Raw genomic sequence first — 14,655 nt, forward strand, 5'->3', positions numbered from 1 at the left:
TATGCTGGCTCCATCTCAATAAGTAATGAGCTTAGGAAATAAAGTCAACCCGTAAGGACAATTGCAAATAAGTGCAAATTTCCAAAGCAGGATAAAAAAATGACAATAACTTTAATTCAGAATATTTTTCTTCCTAAGTACCCATATTTTGACAATGGGCTTAAGAGAAAGAAGAAACCTGAAACTTACCTTTGTACACCATAAGGTCTTTCTAAAATAGGCTCTTTGAATGGAGGCGGAATGTGACCAAAATAATCAGGATAAGCCACTTCTGAATATTCTGGGACAGACTTTGTATTTTTCACAATCTCAATATAGAGATCTGAGTCGTGGAGTGTGGGTCCATCAGAGACTTCCACTGACGCTTGTTCCACTGATGAAATAGACTCTGTATCTTCATCATCCTCAGTTTCAACTCCAGTACAACACAGTTTCCCTAGCTGAACTGTTCTTCCCTCAAAAAGAACATTTCCACAAGTGGTCATGTGTGGACAAGCTTTAGTGCACGTGAGGACAGTAAGAGGGAGGTTGTAGTCCTTCTTGGCTCCTGCAGTAAAACCTGGGGCTGTCTGGGAAGGGATACTCTGCAACGTAATTCGGTCCAAGGCCTTCACAATATCATTATTTACGCCCTGGGCGGATGCAATAGTTCTGTTTTGATCACCTAGCTGCTGTTGTGATGTTCTGTCATTACTCTTAATATCTTCTTTTGCCACATCCATACAGGTAGGTTTCTTATCACCTTCCTCTCCTTTAGGAGACACATTTGCATTCCTGACAACTCCTTTTTTTAAGTTGCCTGGATTCCCAGATGCTTCCTCTCCCGCAGTAGGAACAACAATAGGACCACGTACTTTTCCCTCAAATACAAAAGGCTTTGGTTCTTTGGAGATCAAGTCATAGTCCTTTGAAAATTTAAAAAAAAAAAAAAATTCAGTCTTTTATCTGTAAATATTAAAATGTATTAACAAAACTAAGACTATACTCTTGTATATGCTGCTTCAGAAACCTAACGTTTGAACATCAGGAAGATGGATAAAAGAGTATGTTTTAATTTCACTAAGAAAACACAAAATATTTAGCCACAAAATTCATTACACTTATTTTACTTTTTCTATTATAAAAATAATGCCTACATATAAGAGAAATATGGGAAATTTTACAAAAGCACAAGCACATTAAAAGCATCCAGACTCCTATTAAAGAAAACACAACTGAATTGTTATTCATTAACTCAACAATTAGAGTGTCTGTTTTGTGCCAAGCAATGTTTCAGGCACTTAAATACCATCAGCTTAAAAACAAAAAGAGAAACAAAAACCTCTTCCCTCTTGCAGCTTACATTCTTCTGTGGAAGGAAGGGAGAAGAATGTCAACACATCAAGTAATAAACATGACACAGGCACGCCTGGGTAGCTGAGTCGGTTAAGCATCCACTCTTGATTTCAGCTCAGGTCAAGATCTCAGGGTCCTGAGATCAAGTCCCCCACCCCATGAGGCTCTGGGCTTGGCAGGGAGTCTGAGGATCCTCTCCCTCTTGCTCTGCACCCGCCCCCTCCAGTTATGTGCACCCTCTCTCTTCCTTCTCTAACATAAATAAATAAATAAATCTTTCTTTAAAAATGACAAAAATGTATTTTATGGAAGGTGAGTATGCTAAAGTATTAAAGAGGGGAGAATGGGGTACTGTGGACTGGGAGTGCCAAGGGGAGGGAAGATGGGCTACAATTTGAAACCCCATGGATTTGCGAAGCCTCACTGAGAAGGTAACATAAAAGCAAAGGCAGAAAGGGCTGCCATGCTCAGGAGCCAGAGTAGAAGAATGCCTGATGTATGCAGAGAGACCAGAAAGTGAGTTAGAATGGCTGGCACAGAATGAGCAAGATGAAATCCAAGATGTAAAAGAGGACCAGATACTGTAGGGCTTTGCAGGCTACACTGGGAGCCAATGGACAGTTTGGGGAAGAGGAATGCCATGAGATGATTTACATTTAGGAAAACAAAAACACACACAAAAGAAATAGAACCTGTGTAAGCACAGAGTTTCTTAACCACCTAGAGTACAGGGTTTCATAACCAAAGGGGCTGAGACATTTGATCTAGATAATTCATTTTGAGAGAGGGAAATAAACCATAAGAGACTCTTTTTTTAAATTATTAATTTCTTTTCAGCATAACAGAATTCATTGTTTATGCACCACACCCAGTGCTCCATGTCGTATGTACCCTCCATAATACCCATCACCTGGCTCCCCCAACCTCCCACCCCCCGCCCCTTCAAAACCCTCAGATTGTTTTTCAGAGTCTATAGTCTCTCATGGTTCACCTCCCCTTCCAATTTCCCTCAACTCCCTTCTCCTCTCCATCTCCCTATGTCCTCCATGTTATTTGTTATGCTCCACAAATAAGTGAAACCATATGATAATTGACTCTCTCTGTTTGACTTATTTCACTCAGCATAATCTCTTCTAGTCCCGTATGTTGATACAAAAGTTGGGTATTCATCCTTTCTGATGGAGGCATAATACTCCATAGTGTATATGGACCACATCTTCCTTATCCATTCGTCCGTTGAAGGGCATCTTGGTTCTTTCCACAGTTTGGCGACCGTGGCCATTGCTGCTATAAACATTGGGGTACAGATGGCCCTTCTTTTCACTACATCTGTATCTTTGGGGTAAATACCCAGTAGTGCAACTGCAAGGTCATAGGGAAGCTCTATTTTTAATTTCTTAAGGAATCTCCACACTGTTCTCCTAAGTGGCTGCACCAACTTGCATTGCCACCAACAGTGTAAAAGGGTTCCCCTTTCTCCACATCCTCTCCAACACCCGTTGTTTCCTGTCTTGCTAATTTTGGCCATTCTAACTGATGTAAGGTGGTATCTCAATGTGGTTTTAATTTGAATCTCCCTGATGGCTAGTGATGATGAACATTTTTTCATGTGTCTGATAGCCATTTGAATGTCTTCATTGGAGAAGTGTCTGTTCATATCTTCTGCCCATTTTTTGATATGCTTCTCTGTTTTGTGTGTGTTGAGTTTGAGAAGTTCTTTATAGATCCTGGATATCAACCTTTCATCGTACTGTCATTTGCAAATATCTTCTCCCATTCCGTGGGTTGCCTCTTTGTTTTGTTGACTGTTTCCTTTGCTGTGCAGAAGCTTTTGATCTTGAGGAAGTCCCAAAAGTTCATTTTTGCTTTTGTTTCCTTTGCCTTTGGAGACGTATCTTGAAAGAAGTTGCTGTGGCTGATATCGAAGAGGTTACTACCTATGTTCTCCTCTAGGATTCTGATGGATTCCTGTCTCACGTTGAGGTCTTTTATCCATTTCGAGTTTATCTTTGTGTACAGTGTAAGAGAATGGTTGAGTTTCATTCTTCTACATATAGCTGTCCAATTTTCCCAGCACCATTTATTGAAGAGACTGTCTTTTTTCCACTGTATATTTTTCCCTGCTTTGTTGAAGATTATTTGACCATAGAGTTGAGGGTCCATATCTGGGCTCTCTACTCTGTTCCACTGGTCTATGTGTCTGTTTTTATGCCAGTACCATGCTGTCTTGGTGATCACAGCTTTGTAGTAAAGCTTGAAATCAAGTAACGTGATGCCCCCAGTTTTGTTTTTCTTTTTCAACATTTCCTTAGCAATTCGGGGTCTCTTCTGATTCCATACAAATTTTAGGATTATTTGCTCCAGCTCTTTGAAAAATACCGGTGGAATTTTGATCGGAATGGCATTAAAAGTATAGATTGCTCTGGGCAGTATAGACATTTTAACGATGTTTATTCTACCGATCCAAGAGCATGGAATGGTCTTCCAACTTTTTGTGTCTTCTTCAGTTTCATTCATGAGTGTTCTGTAGTTCCTCGAGTACAGATCCTTTACCATAAGAGACTCTTAACCATAGAGAACAAACTGAGATTAACTGGAAGGAGGCGGGCATTAGGGAGGGCACTTGTTGTGATGAACACTGGGTGTTGTTATACATAAGTCATGAATCACTAAATTCTATGCATGAAACCAGTTTTACCTTAACTAACTAGAATTTAAATAAAAATTTGAAATTGTGTGTGTGTGTGTGTGTGTGTGTATGTGTGTGTGTGTATGTGTATTTCTTTTTTGTTGGGTTTTAGTTCTGTATTTCAGGGGTCGGGGTAGCAAGATAGGAAGCACCATCTTGCACGTTGTAGGATGTTTGGCAGCATCCCTGGCCTCTCTCCTCTGTCCACCCATAGCATCCCTACCCATTTGTGATCACCAAAAATGTCCCCAGATATTGTCAAACACCCCCTGGAGACAAACCCAGTTGAGAACCACTGTTCTAATTGTCCTTCTGAGGACTGAGGAGAGGAGAGTACAAGCAGAGGACCAATTAAGGGTCTAGGCAAGTTGGTGAGAAGGGGTTGGATTCTAAATGCACTGTGAGCCAGAAGTGCCATGATACTGTAAAAGACAGTTTGCAGGACAGAAGTTACAGAGAGGTGTCACATATGGCACCAAAGTGCTTGCCTGAATAAACGAAAAGCATTAGTTTAGCTCTGAGAGGTTAAATGTGAGCTATTAAAGTAGGCAATTAGACATATGAGTCTAGAATGGAGAAGAAATATCCGTCCAGAAGACAAATACCTGGGAGTCATTACCACACAGATATTATTCTGAACAATGAGACTGGAAATCATCATTGGAAAGAACTAAAGAGAAGAAAAAAGACTGAACACCGGGGGCACTAAAATCAATCTACAGAGGTTGAGGAGATAAAGATAAAACCGAAAAGGAGACAAAGAAGGAAAAGCCAGTCTGGAAAGACAAATACCAGGAAAGAAAAATGTCCTGAAAGCCAAATTTAAAAAAAGGATGCTGCTGACAGGTCAAGTAACCTTCTTTCCTTTTAGATTTATATAAATATTTTTTTGTCTATCTAAGACTCTGTAAAAGAAATATACTGCGATTGACTTAACCTTTATTCCACAGTTGGGCATTAAATCCTTTATACAACAGAGAAGGATTTAAACACATAAAGCATATAAGTAAGCCATTTCCAAAATTTTATTATTATAAAGAATTCTGTAATGAACATCCTTTTGCATAAAATTTTTCTTTCTCTAGGATGATTTCCTAAGCACAGACATGGAATTACAGGAACAGATACTACAATCCATTTTAATATTTAATACAAATTGTCCAAATACTCTCCAATAATACATATCTTAATGCTTATTCTCACTCTGTATGAGGTTATCTATTCCAACTGCTCCTCTTCCTTGCCAACATTAGCTACTATAGTTTTAAAATACTTCTTCAAAAGTGGTAGTTAAGAGGTATCATCTCTTGTCATTTAAATTTTAATTTCCCTATGAGAAAAGCAAAAAATTGTCTATTCGTCTGGTAACTGGCTTAATTCTTCATAGATAACTTATTTGCTCCTGGAATATAGGGTTTTTCTTATTTTGTTGTATAAATTCCTCTATTAAAAAAATACAGACATACACACACACATATACTAATCCTCTAACCCATTTTTTGCAAACATTTTTCTGTATTTGCACTTCTTTTAATTTTCTTTAACTTTTTAAGACACATTAGGTCATGAAAATTACGAAACTTTTCCTTTGTGATTCATTCCTTAAATACCCACTGTATAAAACTCAGGGACTCAAAGACGATTCACTCTCAACCCCTCTACCACGTCTAATCCAAGGAGACAGTGGAGGCACAAAGGAGGTAGTAGGTAGGTGGCTGTGCATTACAGCTGTTGAAGGGGAAAAAACTCTGTTGATTTATGAAGACTGGCATTCAGAGAATAGTGCTGAATTAAGTGGCATCTAATATCTGGATGGCATTTTGATTCAAGAAGTTACTTCTGTATCAAAGTCGGTATGCAGCAGAGGAAGTTTTCCCATAAACAAACAAGAGTGTAATATGAAAGCTGCCTTTTTTTAAAGAGTGTAAGCACATTCCATGTACATAAATGAATTTAAAATAACAAGTTGAGGCAAACAGTTAAGAAATTTGATTTTTAGAACAGCAAGTAAACTGTGAATATTTTGATGTTAGTCTGCTCATCTATGATCTGAGATCATGCTGAACTGAGAACAATATCCCCCAAAATACAATTTAATGCATTAGGGTAAAAAAGTAAAAATAGTAATTCCAGCTACAATCTTCAGATCACCCTCGTAATATGTGTTATGAGTCCATTTTTCCTGAGAGAGCCCCTATTCTGGAAAATTTTGTAGTTAATTTTAACTATTGTTCAGAAAAGATGGGCTGCTGTGTAGATATATGAAAGATAAGTTTTTTCATAAAATGGACGTTTATTTTGTATCAAAAATACCACTGTGTTTATTTTATACCATTTGTACACAGGTGGTGATATTAATGCTGAACTGTAAAATTCAGGAATTAAAATGTGACCCTGTAATTCTTAAAAAAAAAAAAAATCCTGTTGTAGGAAACATGGTGAGTTAGGTATCACCCCACAGGAACTCTTATAATTGCTGGGTAAGATATTAAAATATTTTAAGTACAACAAGTGAATAAGACAGCAAAAATGAAGAGGAAATAGTAATGAAGATGGGATCCCAAAGTAGTAACTTTCACTTGGAAACCATTTGCTAAACCAGGTGACCTGGGGGTTTAGGTTTTTCTATCTCAGAGTATAAAGAACAGGAGACTATCCCAGGACCTGCATAAGATGGGAAGTCTACCAAAAGGTCCTCCTCCCATAAAAACAACTCAGATTCCATGAAGATGAAACCCCATAAAGAATGAAACCTTTGCTATAAATCCCCTAGAAATAGTTCTACCACAAAAGAAATAGTGAAGAAAACCAACAGTCTCAAACCTTAGCACTAAGAGGGTAAAAAAAAAAAAAATGACTACTCATAAATTGGTACCAAAAGCCTAACATCACACACCACACAAACTGAAGCCTGAACTCACATTCCTTGAGTATTCCAAAAACCCTCAAGGAAGAATGTAACCTATACAAGTGCTTGTCAAAGGAAATAACAACAAAAATGTCTGGTGTTTCCACATAAGCTCCACAAGCAGAATTATAAAGAAAACAGAATTATAAAGAAAATCAGCTTGTAGGGAGGAAAAAACAACAACAACAACAACAACAACAACAACTATATGAAAAATTAAGCAAGTAGAAGAGAAGGAACTAAAACAAACAGATGTAGAAAAAGACCTACAAGAATTTCAGACACTAAAATTATAAGACTAACTAAATGGCTATATGTAATATGTTCAAAAGAAATAAAAGACAAGAAACAAGAAGTTTAAGAGTGACAAAACAGATTTTTTTTAAACCTTCAACACCAAAAAATAAAACAAGTTTGAATGCCCAATGGATGTTTATAATGACCAATCAGATAGAGCCAAAAATAAAATTACAGAACTGGCAGACTGAATGAATTCAGTTGAATGCAGCACAGAGAAAGAAAGGGAAAACATGAAAAAGAGTTAAAAGAAACAGAAGAGAGTAAAAAAGTCTACATCCAACTGGTAATGCCAAAAGAAGAGAGAAGGAAAGAGAAAAAGGCACTTTCTGGAGGAGAGATGGGTTTTTCCAACCCCTAAGAGAAAACAACTCAGATTCCAAAAGACAGTGAATTCCAAACAAGATTTTAAAAAGAATACCCACCCTTAGTCAACACTACTGGGAAACTGTGGAGCAGGAAGCTAAAGAAATTATCCCAAAAGTCACCACAAACAATGTGTTATAAAGTGAAAACATACAATTCCCATACATACTACCCAACAATTTCACTCTTAGTTATTCACCCAAGAGAAATGAAGGCAAATCTCCACAAAAAAAGCTTTTTACACAGATTCTAGTATCAATCTTATTCACAGTAGCCCCAAAGTGCAACCATTCCAGTGTTCATCAAGTGAACAGATGAAGAAATTATGGTACATCCATACAATGAAATACCACTCAGCAAGCAGGAAAGAGCCACTGATACATACAACATCAGTGAACCTCAAAACCCTAAGACAAGCACAGAGGCCTTACACAAGAGTACATTCACATAGGATCCTGGTTATGAGAAGTTCTAGAACAGGCAAAGTTAACCTACAGTAACAGAGAGCAGATCAGTAGTTACCTGGGCAGGAGGTGGGGAGACTGACCACACAGACATAGGGGCCCAGGGACACACCTGGAGTGACAGAAATAATGCTGTATCTTGGCTGGGTTGGTAGCTGCACAGTTGTACAAATTTGTCAAAACTCACTGAACTTAAAGATGAGTAATTTACTGCATGTAAATTATACTTCATTAAAGCTGATTTTTAGAAATTAGCCAGAGAAACTAACTTTCAAGATTACAAAGTAAAGACACTTTCAAACCAAAAGAGAGAGACACTAAAAGACATAATTCCAGCAGAAGGAAAGTAAGTCAGACTGAAGGTCTGAGAAACAAGAAGTAAAAAACAAAAAGTAGTAAAAATGTCTGTAAATCATAACACTGAATGTAAAACACAAAGCAGTACCATCGTATGGATTTTTTTTTTTAAAGCTAGCGTTAAAACATAAATTAAAAGTATGTACATTGGTTTGGGAGGTGATTATACTTAAAGTATTCCAAGTTTCATTTTATTGTTAAAAGAAGAAAGGTTCCGATTAACATCAGAATAGTAAAAATGTATGTTACAACACCAAGAATAGCGAGAATTTCTGTATATATGTCAATATTCAAACTTATATTTCAAAGGAATACAGTTTATTGTATGTAAATTTATACCTCAACAAAGTTGATTTAAAAAATAACAAGACCACACAGCTTTCAAAAGAATAAGGGTTAAAAAGTGTAACAAAAAAAGAGTCAATTGAAATGAAGGCTAAAAAAAAGACAAAGATAACAGAGATGAAACAAATGGAAACACAAAATAAGATCTCATAAATATAAATCCAAATACAGTAATAATTCTATGTAAATGAACTAAATGCTCCAGTTTAATGGTAAAGACTCAGACTTGATTTTTTTAAATCCAACTATATACTATTTAAAAAGATATACATCTAAGGATATCAAGAAGCTGAAAGTAAAAAGATTTAAAACGATACCAGGCAAGGGGCACCTGAGTGGCTTGGTAGGCTGAGCAACTGACTCCTGACTTCAGTTCAGGTTGTGACCTCAAAGTTGTGGGACGGAGCCTGCACTGGACTATCAAGCCTGCTCAAGATTCTCTCCCTCGGCCTCTGCTCCTCCCCCTGGTGCATGTGCTCCCCCTCTCTCAAAAATAAAATAAAATAAAAATAAAAGACACCAGGCAAGTGACCAAAGTTAATTTAGCTAACATTAATATTTTATTGAACATTTTTTGCCTTAAATTCTTAGAGATGAGCAACTTTACAGCATCAGCAACTTCGTAACTATTAAAATTTCATTTCAGGGATGCACGGGTGACTCAGATGGTTAAATGTCCGACTGCTGGTTTTAGCTCAGTTCATCATCTTAGAGTCCTGGGACAGAGCCCTGCGCTGGACTCTACGTTCAGCAGGCAGTCTGCTCAGGATTCTCTTTCTCCCTCTCCCCCACCCCCAACCTGCTTGCTTACTCACTCGCTCTTCTCTCTCTCTCACTCTCTAAGATAATCTTAAAAAAAAAAAAGTTCATTCCAGGAGGAACAGAAATCAATTCACATTTACATGCAATAAATAAATAATCTCAAAAATACATAATAAAAACAGACCTACAAAAAGAAGGAGACACACTTGCAATCACAGTGAGAAATTTTTAACACATTTTTAACACTAATTGATAGGACTGGAATAAAAATCCAGGACAGAAAAAATCTTCTCAACATGATGACCAATCTTATTCCAATGGGAAAACATACCACTGCGCCTGACAGTTGCAGAAGAGTTCTTTCCAAGGATACAAAAATAGTAACAAAAGCTGACCAAATTCAATGCCATAAAATAAGCTTCAAAAATTTCAAAAGATTCTAATTATAAAGAACATCCTCTTGGGGCACCTGGGTGGCTTAGTTGGTTAGGTCATGATCCCAAGGTCCTGGGATCAAGCCCCATGTCAGGCTCTCTGCTCAGTGGGGAGTCTGCTTCTTCCTTTCCTTCTGCAGGTACTCTCTTTTCCTCTCTCTCCCCCCAGCTCTCTCTCTCAAATAAACAAAATCTTTAAAAAAGTAGACTATCTTCTTATCCTGCTACAAATGCTAAAGTCAACAGAAAGATAAATACAAAATTGGAATTTAAAAAGCTAACTTTGACATGACTGATGAATCAAAGGAAAAATCATAATGAAAATAAAGTTTCAAAACAAAGATAATGAAAATACTAAATATCAAAATATGTGTGATGTAGCTGAAACAGTAACTGGAGAGAAATTTGTAACTTGAAAATATACATCCTGGAAAAGAAGACTGATAATTACTGGATGCCTATCTTAAAAACTGGGGGAAAAAAAGGGGGGGGGTGACCAAAAGGAGGAAAATCAAGAGATGGCACTGTAAGCCTACAGTTTAGATGCATGGAGATTTCAACTTCAAAAACATGCTAAAAGTGATTCTAGGAAATAGCAAGTAGGAAGGGGACCCAGTTTTTCCTGATTAAACTGTAAAATTATGTGACTCTTTAAACTCTGTCCATACACACCTTAAATAAAAATTTAAAACCAAATTAAAAAGAGGAAAAAAAGAAAAACCAAAGTCCACATGGTAACTGTCATCATGCTACCAAAGACATATGAAAAAAGAGCTGTGAAAATTCAGAATTTTGACACTTCCAATATTCTGCTATTAAGAAACAAAAGCAAATAAAACTGTAACCGTCACTATGAATAAATAATCACAGTTTTAAAAGCATGGTAAGGTCCTTCAAAAAGTCTGCTGATAATCACTTCAACCATTCTATATGTTGCCTTCAAATGCATTCAATGTGCCTCCATCTGGCCACTGAATAACCGCCTTAATACATCTGGAAACAAAAGTGGATGGTGTACAGAAAACACATCAAGTAATTTTAAGCTCCAATGGTAGATACTGAAAATGACATGCAAATCCAAATGGAAAAAGTTATAATTGAACTTAATTTCATTTAATGTTTAATATGTCATGATCTGCCAGTATTTGATAATTTGATGGCTGAAAAAATCCTTTCAAATACTTCTTATCTGGAACCAACCAGTATTTTCAATTCTCAAAAATCTTTCACTTTAATTTAACTGCTGCTTAGATATAGTTCCAACACACACTTCAAATAACAGAGACCAAAGTGTTTGAACAATGCATTCCTCTGAAACTGAAAAATGAGAAAGGCAGTCCAGTGCCAACACAACTACTTCAGAAATGATTTTCCAGTTATGTAAATAAAAGACAATGTGCTATTCCTGGTAACGTATGCTACAGAAATACAGCTGTTCTACATTAAACTTTATGGCAAAGTAGAGAGACACAAGAATAAATACATGTTATCTGAAATACTTGATGCAGCTCCTTTTGCTTAAACATAATAAAAAGAAGTGACTCACTTGGGGAGACTTTTCAGAGCACTTACACTCTGACAAGCATGTCTTTACCATCTGACCTTGGCCAAGTCAGACCAAAAGTAGGAACCTGCTCTCTTCAGCAGCCAAACTAAAGGCCAAGCTGGCCAGCTGTTAGGTGCAGAGCAGGAAAACATCAAGGGTAGCCTGTTCCAGGTGATGCATTGACAGGCAGACCTACAAAAACTCACCATCACAGCCTACAAGAAAGAAGTGGCCTGCGAAAGAATAAGAATCAAAATCCCAGCCTTGACACCCATTAAAAAAAAGTATTTTTCTTTACTCTCACATCAAAACTCTTACCATTTTTAATCATGTTATATAGTTCTTATACATACAGAGAGAAGAAAGTAGGTGACTTCTTCACATAATAATCAATCCCTTCCCCAAATTCCTTCCACAGTATTTTTCTGCATTGAATTAGCAGAATTTATCATCTCCAGGGTTTTATTTTGAGTTCTTTAGCTGAGCACAAAGCTGTTGAAAGAGGAGCCAGATACTTCTGGTAGGTTTAATGGGAGAAAATCACCCTGTATTCTTTCCCAAATGCCTCTTCCTGCATTCTTTTTCTCTTTCTGACAAACAGCGCTCTCCTTTATCCCTACCTTCCTTCTAGTTCCTCTGACTTCAAAGTACCCCTCCGACATTCCCCCAATCTCTGAAAGTACCAAGGAACTGGGGCAGGGGGAGGAATGGCAACCTGCTGCTGATTCTAGTGCATCCAAAGCTCCCAAGTTCCTAAAGAGAACCCTGAATAGTGACAACTATGAAGTATAAACATTAGCTAGGAACCACAGCCCAGCCCACCCTTTAGCAACATGCTGTGAACTGTGCAGGTCCTCTCACACACGGATTTTTTTTCTGATACATACAGTACAGTTCACTTCCTTATGATTTTCTTAATCATGTTTTCCTTTCCTTAGCTTACTTTATCATATACGAATACAATATATAATACACACAGCATACAAAATGTGTTCATCAACTGCTTATATTATTGGTAAGGATTTCAGTCAACAGTAGGCTTTAAGTAAGTTTTGGGGGAGTCCAAACTTATACATGCATTTTTTTACTTTATTGGGAGGTTGGCACCCCTAACCTCCATGTTTTTCAAGGGTCAACTGTACTTCCTTTTTTAATTTTTCACATATAACCTTACATTGAAGTCTTTTTCTTTAAGCAACTAGAAATTAAATGCATGGATTTGGGAGGCATGAGGGCCTGTAGTAAGAGCTGAATAAATCTGAGATTATCTGGTCCAAATGCTTTATTTTACAGGTTAAGATCCTAGGCAATTTCAGGGACTTATTCAGGGACCCACCATAAGGGAGCAGCTGCATGAGAGTAAGAAACTCTATCTACTAATTCCCATCAATTCAATCTGGTTCACTTGCTGCATAACCCACGCTAAGTAAGTACACTCCAGAAAATAAATGAGGGTAAGCAATGTTAACAAGGAGTCAGTCTCCCTATGAACCAACTCAGATATAAAGGCTTCGGGCTGTCCTGCCCTGGCCCCACAGTCCCCGGTTATATGGTGACTGTCAGGAAAAACAAGTCAACCAGCAGAGACTCCCGTTTTAATTCAGCACTTGCTCAGCTCCCACCTCCCCCTTCAGCTGGACGGAACTGACAGACGACTTCAACTTAAGACTTTAAAATGCCATTTTAAAGATTTCTTTGAGTAAAAAACTATGCTAATTAAAGCAATGAGCCAAAGTGATGATAAAATGCAAAAGCTAGTCCAAAAACTTAATAAGCTAGTTCCTTCATTTTACAGATAAGTAGCTTGCAGCTCAGAATGCTAAAGTAACTCCCAATGTCACCCAGAATACTTTCATATTTTAGAAATAAAAACCAGAAGGAAAACAGTGAACACGCCTAAGGAAGGGAAAAAAAAAAAAAAAAGAACTGTTTCTTAAAATCAATTAAGATGCTGTATTTCCTATATTTATACCTGAAAATCATCAACAAGCTCAGGGAAAAGGTGTTCATACATTTTAAGTTCTTCTATTGTTCGTCCGGGTTCCTGCTGGGGTTTTAGTTTGTTAATATCCGTTTCAATATCATCATTCTGAAATAACAAAAATGTAACCAGTTAAGAAAAAGGTAAAATTACAAAATACATTCCAGATTAAAGTTTTCCAAATTATTTATTACATGTAGAGAATAATCACTGAATAAAGGTTGTACTAATTTTACCGTAAGTTGAAATTTGCTTGTATTAGGCCATTGTCATGTTGTTGCTGTTTTGGTTACTGCACTGTATTTTGTTTTTGTCAGAGTTTATTCTAACAGAACACAGTATTTGGGCTCCTCAAGATAGAAAACCTAGTGTCAAGATCCAGACTAAAGGATGCTCCCCTCAATCTCCTTAGTTGCCATAGTTTTACTCATATTAAAGGGCAGTTAAACTTAAGAAAACTAAATTAAAAAATATAAATATATGATGGTGGTGGCAATAATCAAAATAACTAACATTTACTAAGCACTGAAAATGTGAGAAGCACTATGCTAAGGATTTTACATAATTTAATCTGCAGAAGAACACTATCAAGTAGATAGTATCAACACTTCCATTTCACTGAAGAGGAAACTGAGGTAGAAAGAGGTTAAGGGGCTTGCTCAAAATTACACAGTGTACAGAGAGCCAGGATGTAAAACTAATCACTTAATTCAAAGCATACTCTGTTAGTCAATGCAGTGCTTCAAGAAAACCAATGATCACCCTGTACTCTCGTATTCCATGGTCAACAAAGTTCCCCTAGAAAAGTTCAGTGTCACCACACAGTATGTTTTTCAGGGTGGAGGGGGAAGGGCAGGTGGGGGGGGGCAGGGATGTAGAAAATTGAAATACAGCCAGAAATGATTTCCATGCTCCTTTGGGAAAAAAGAGGGTAAATTTAAAAGGGAGGTATGACCTCAGAAAAACAGGACATGTATCTGGGATTAATTCGATCTGTTATCTACTCGAAGACCTAATATACACTGGGCCAGAAAGACAAGTGTCAGTCTACCTACCATCCAAGCTATTCTCTATGACCTTCAACAAATCTGGCCTCACATACAAACTCACCATTATCTTCATTGCTAAAGAGAGATATAAGACCACTTACTAATTTTCAATGGGTTTAATT

At 37.2% G+C, this 14,655-nt stretch overlaps 1 protein-coding gene across 5 annotated transcripts in view; it reads right to left on the bottom strand.

Moving 5' to 3' along the window:
- The window catches only part of AGTPBP1 (ATP/GTP binding carboxypeptidase 1), a 153,034-nt gene that overhangs the window by 63,575 nt on the left and 74,804 nt on the right, over positions 1–14,655 (bottom strand). For all 5 annotated transcript variants that reach the window (XR_013967697.1, XM_080819315.1, XM_080819316.1 and 2 more), the window contains 2 exons: positions 13,476–13,592; positions 190–905 (listed from right to left, as the gene is read on the bottom strand). Coding sequence is in view for 4 of the 5 variants with exons in the window: in XM_080819315.1 (XP_080675441.1) it covers positions 190–905; positions 13,476–13,592 (833 nt within the window). In the remaining variant the exon portion in view is untranslated. The remainder of the gene's footprint in view (positions 1–189; positions 906–13,475; positions 13,593–14,655) is intronic.

Source organism: Martes martes (genome assembly GCF_963455335.1).
Source record: "Martes martes genome assembly, chromosome: 12".
Classification (NCBI taxonomy): Eukaryota; Metazoa; Chordata; class Mammalia; order Carnivora; family Mustelidae; genus Martes; species Martes martes.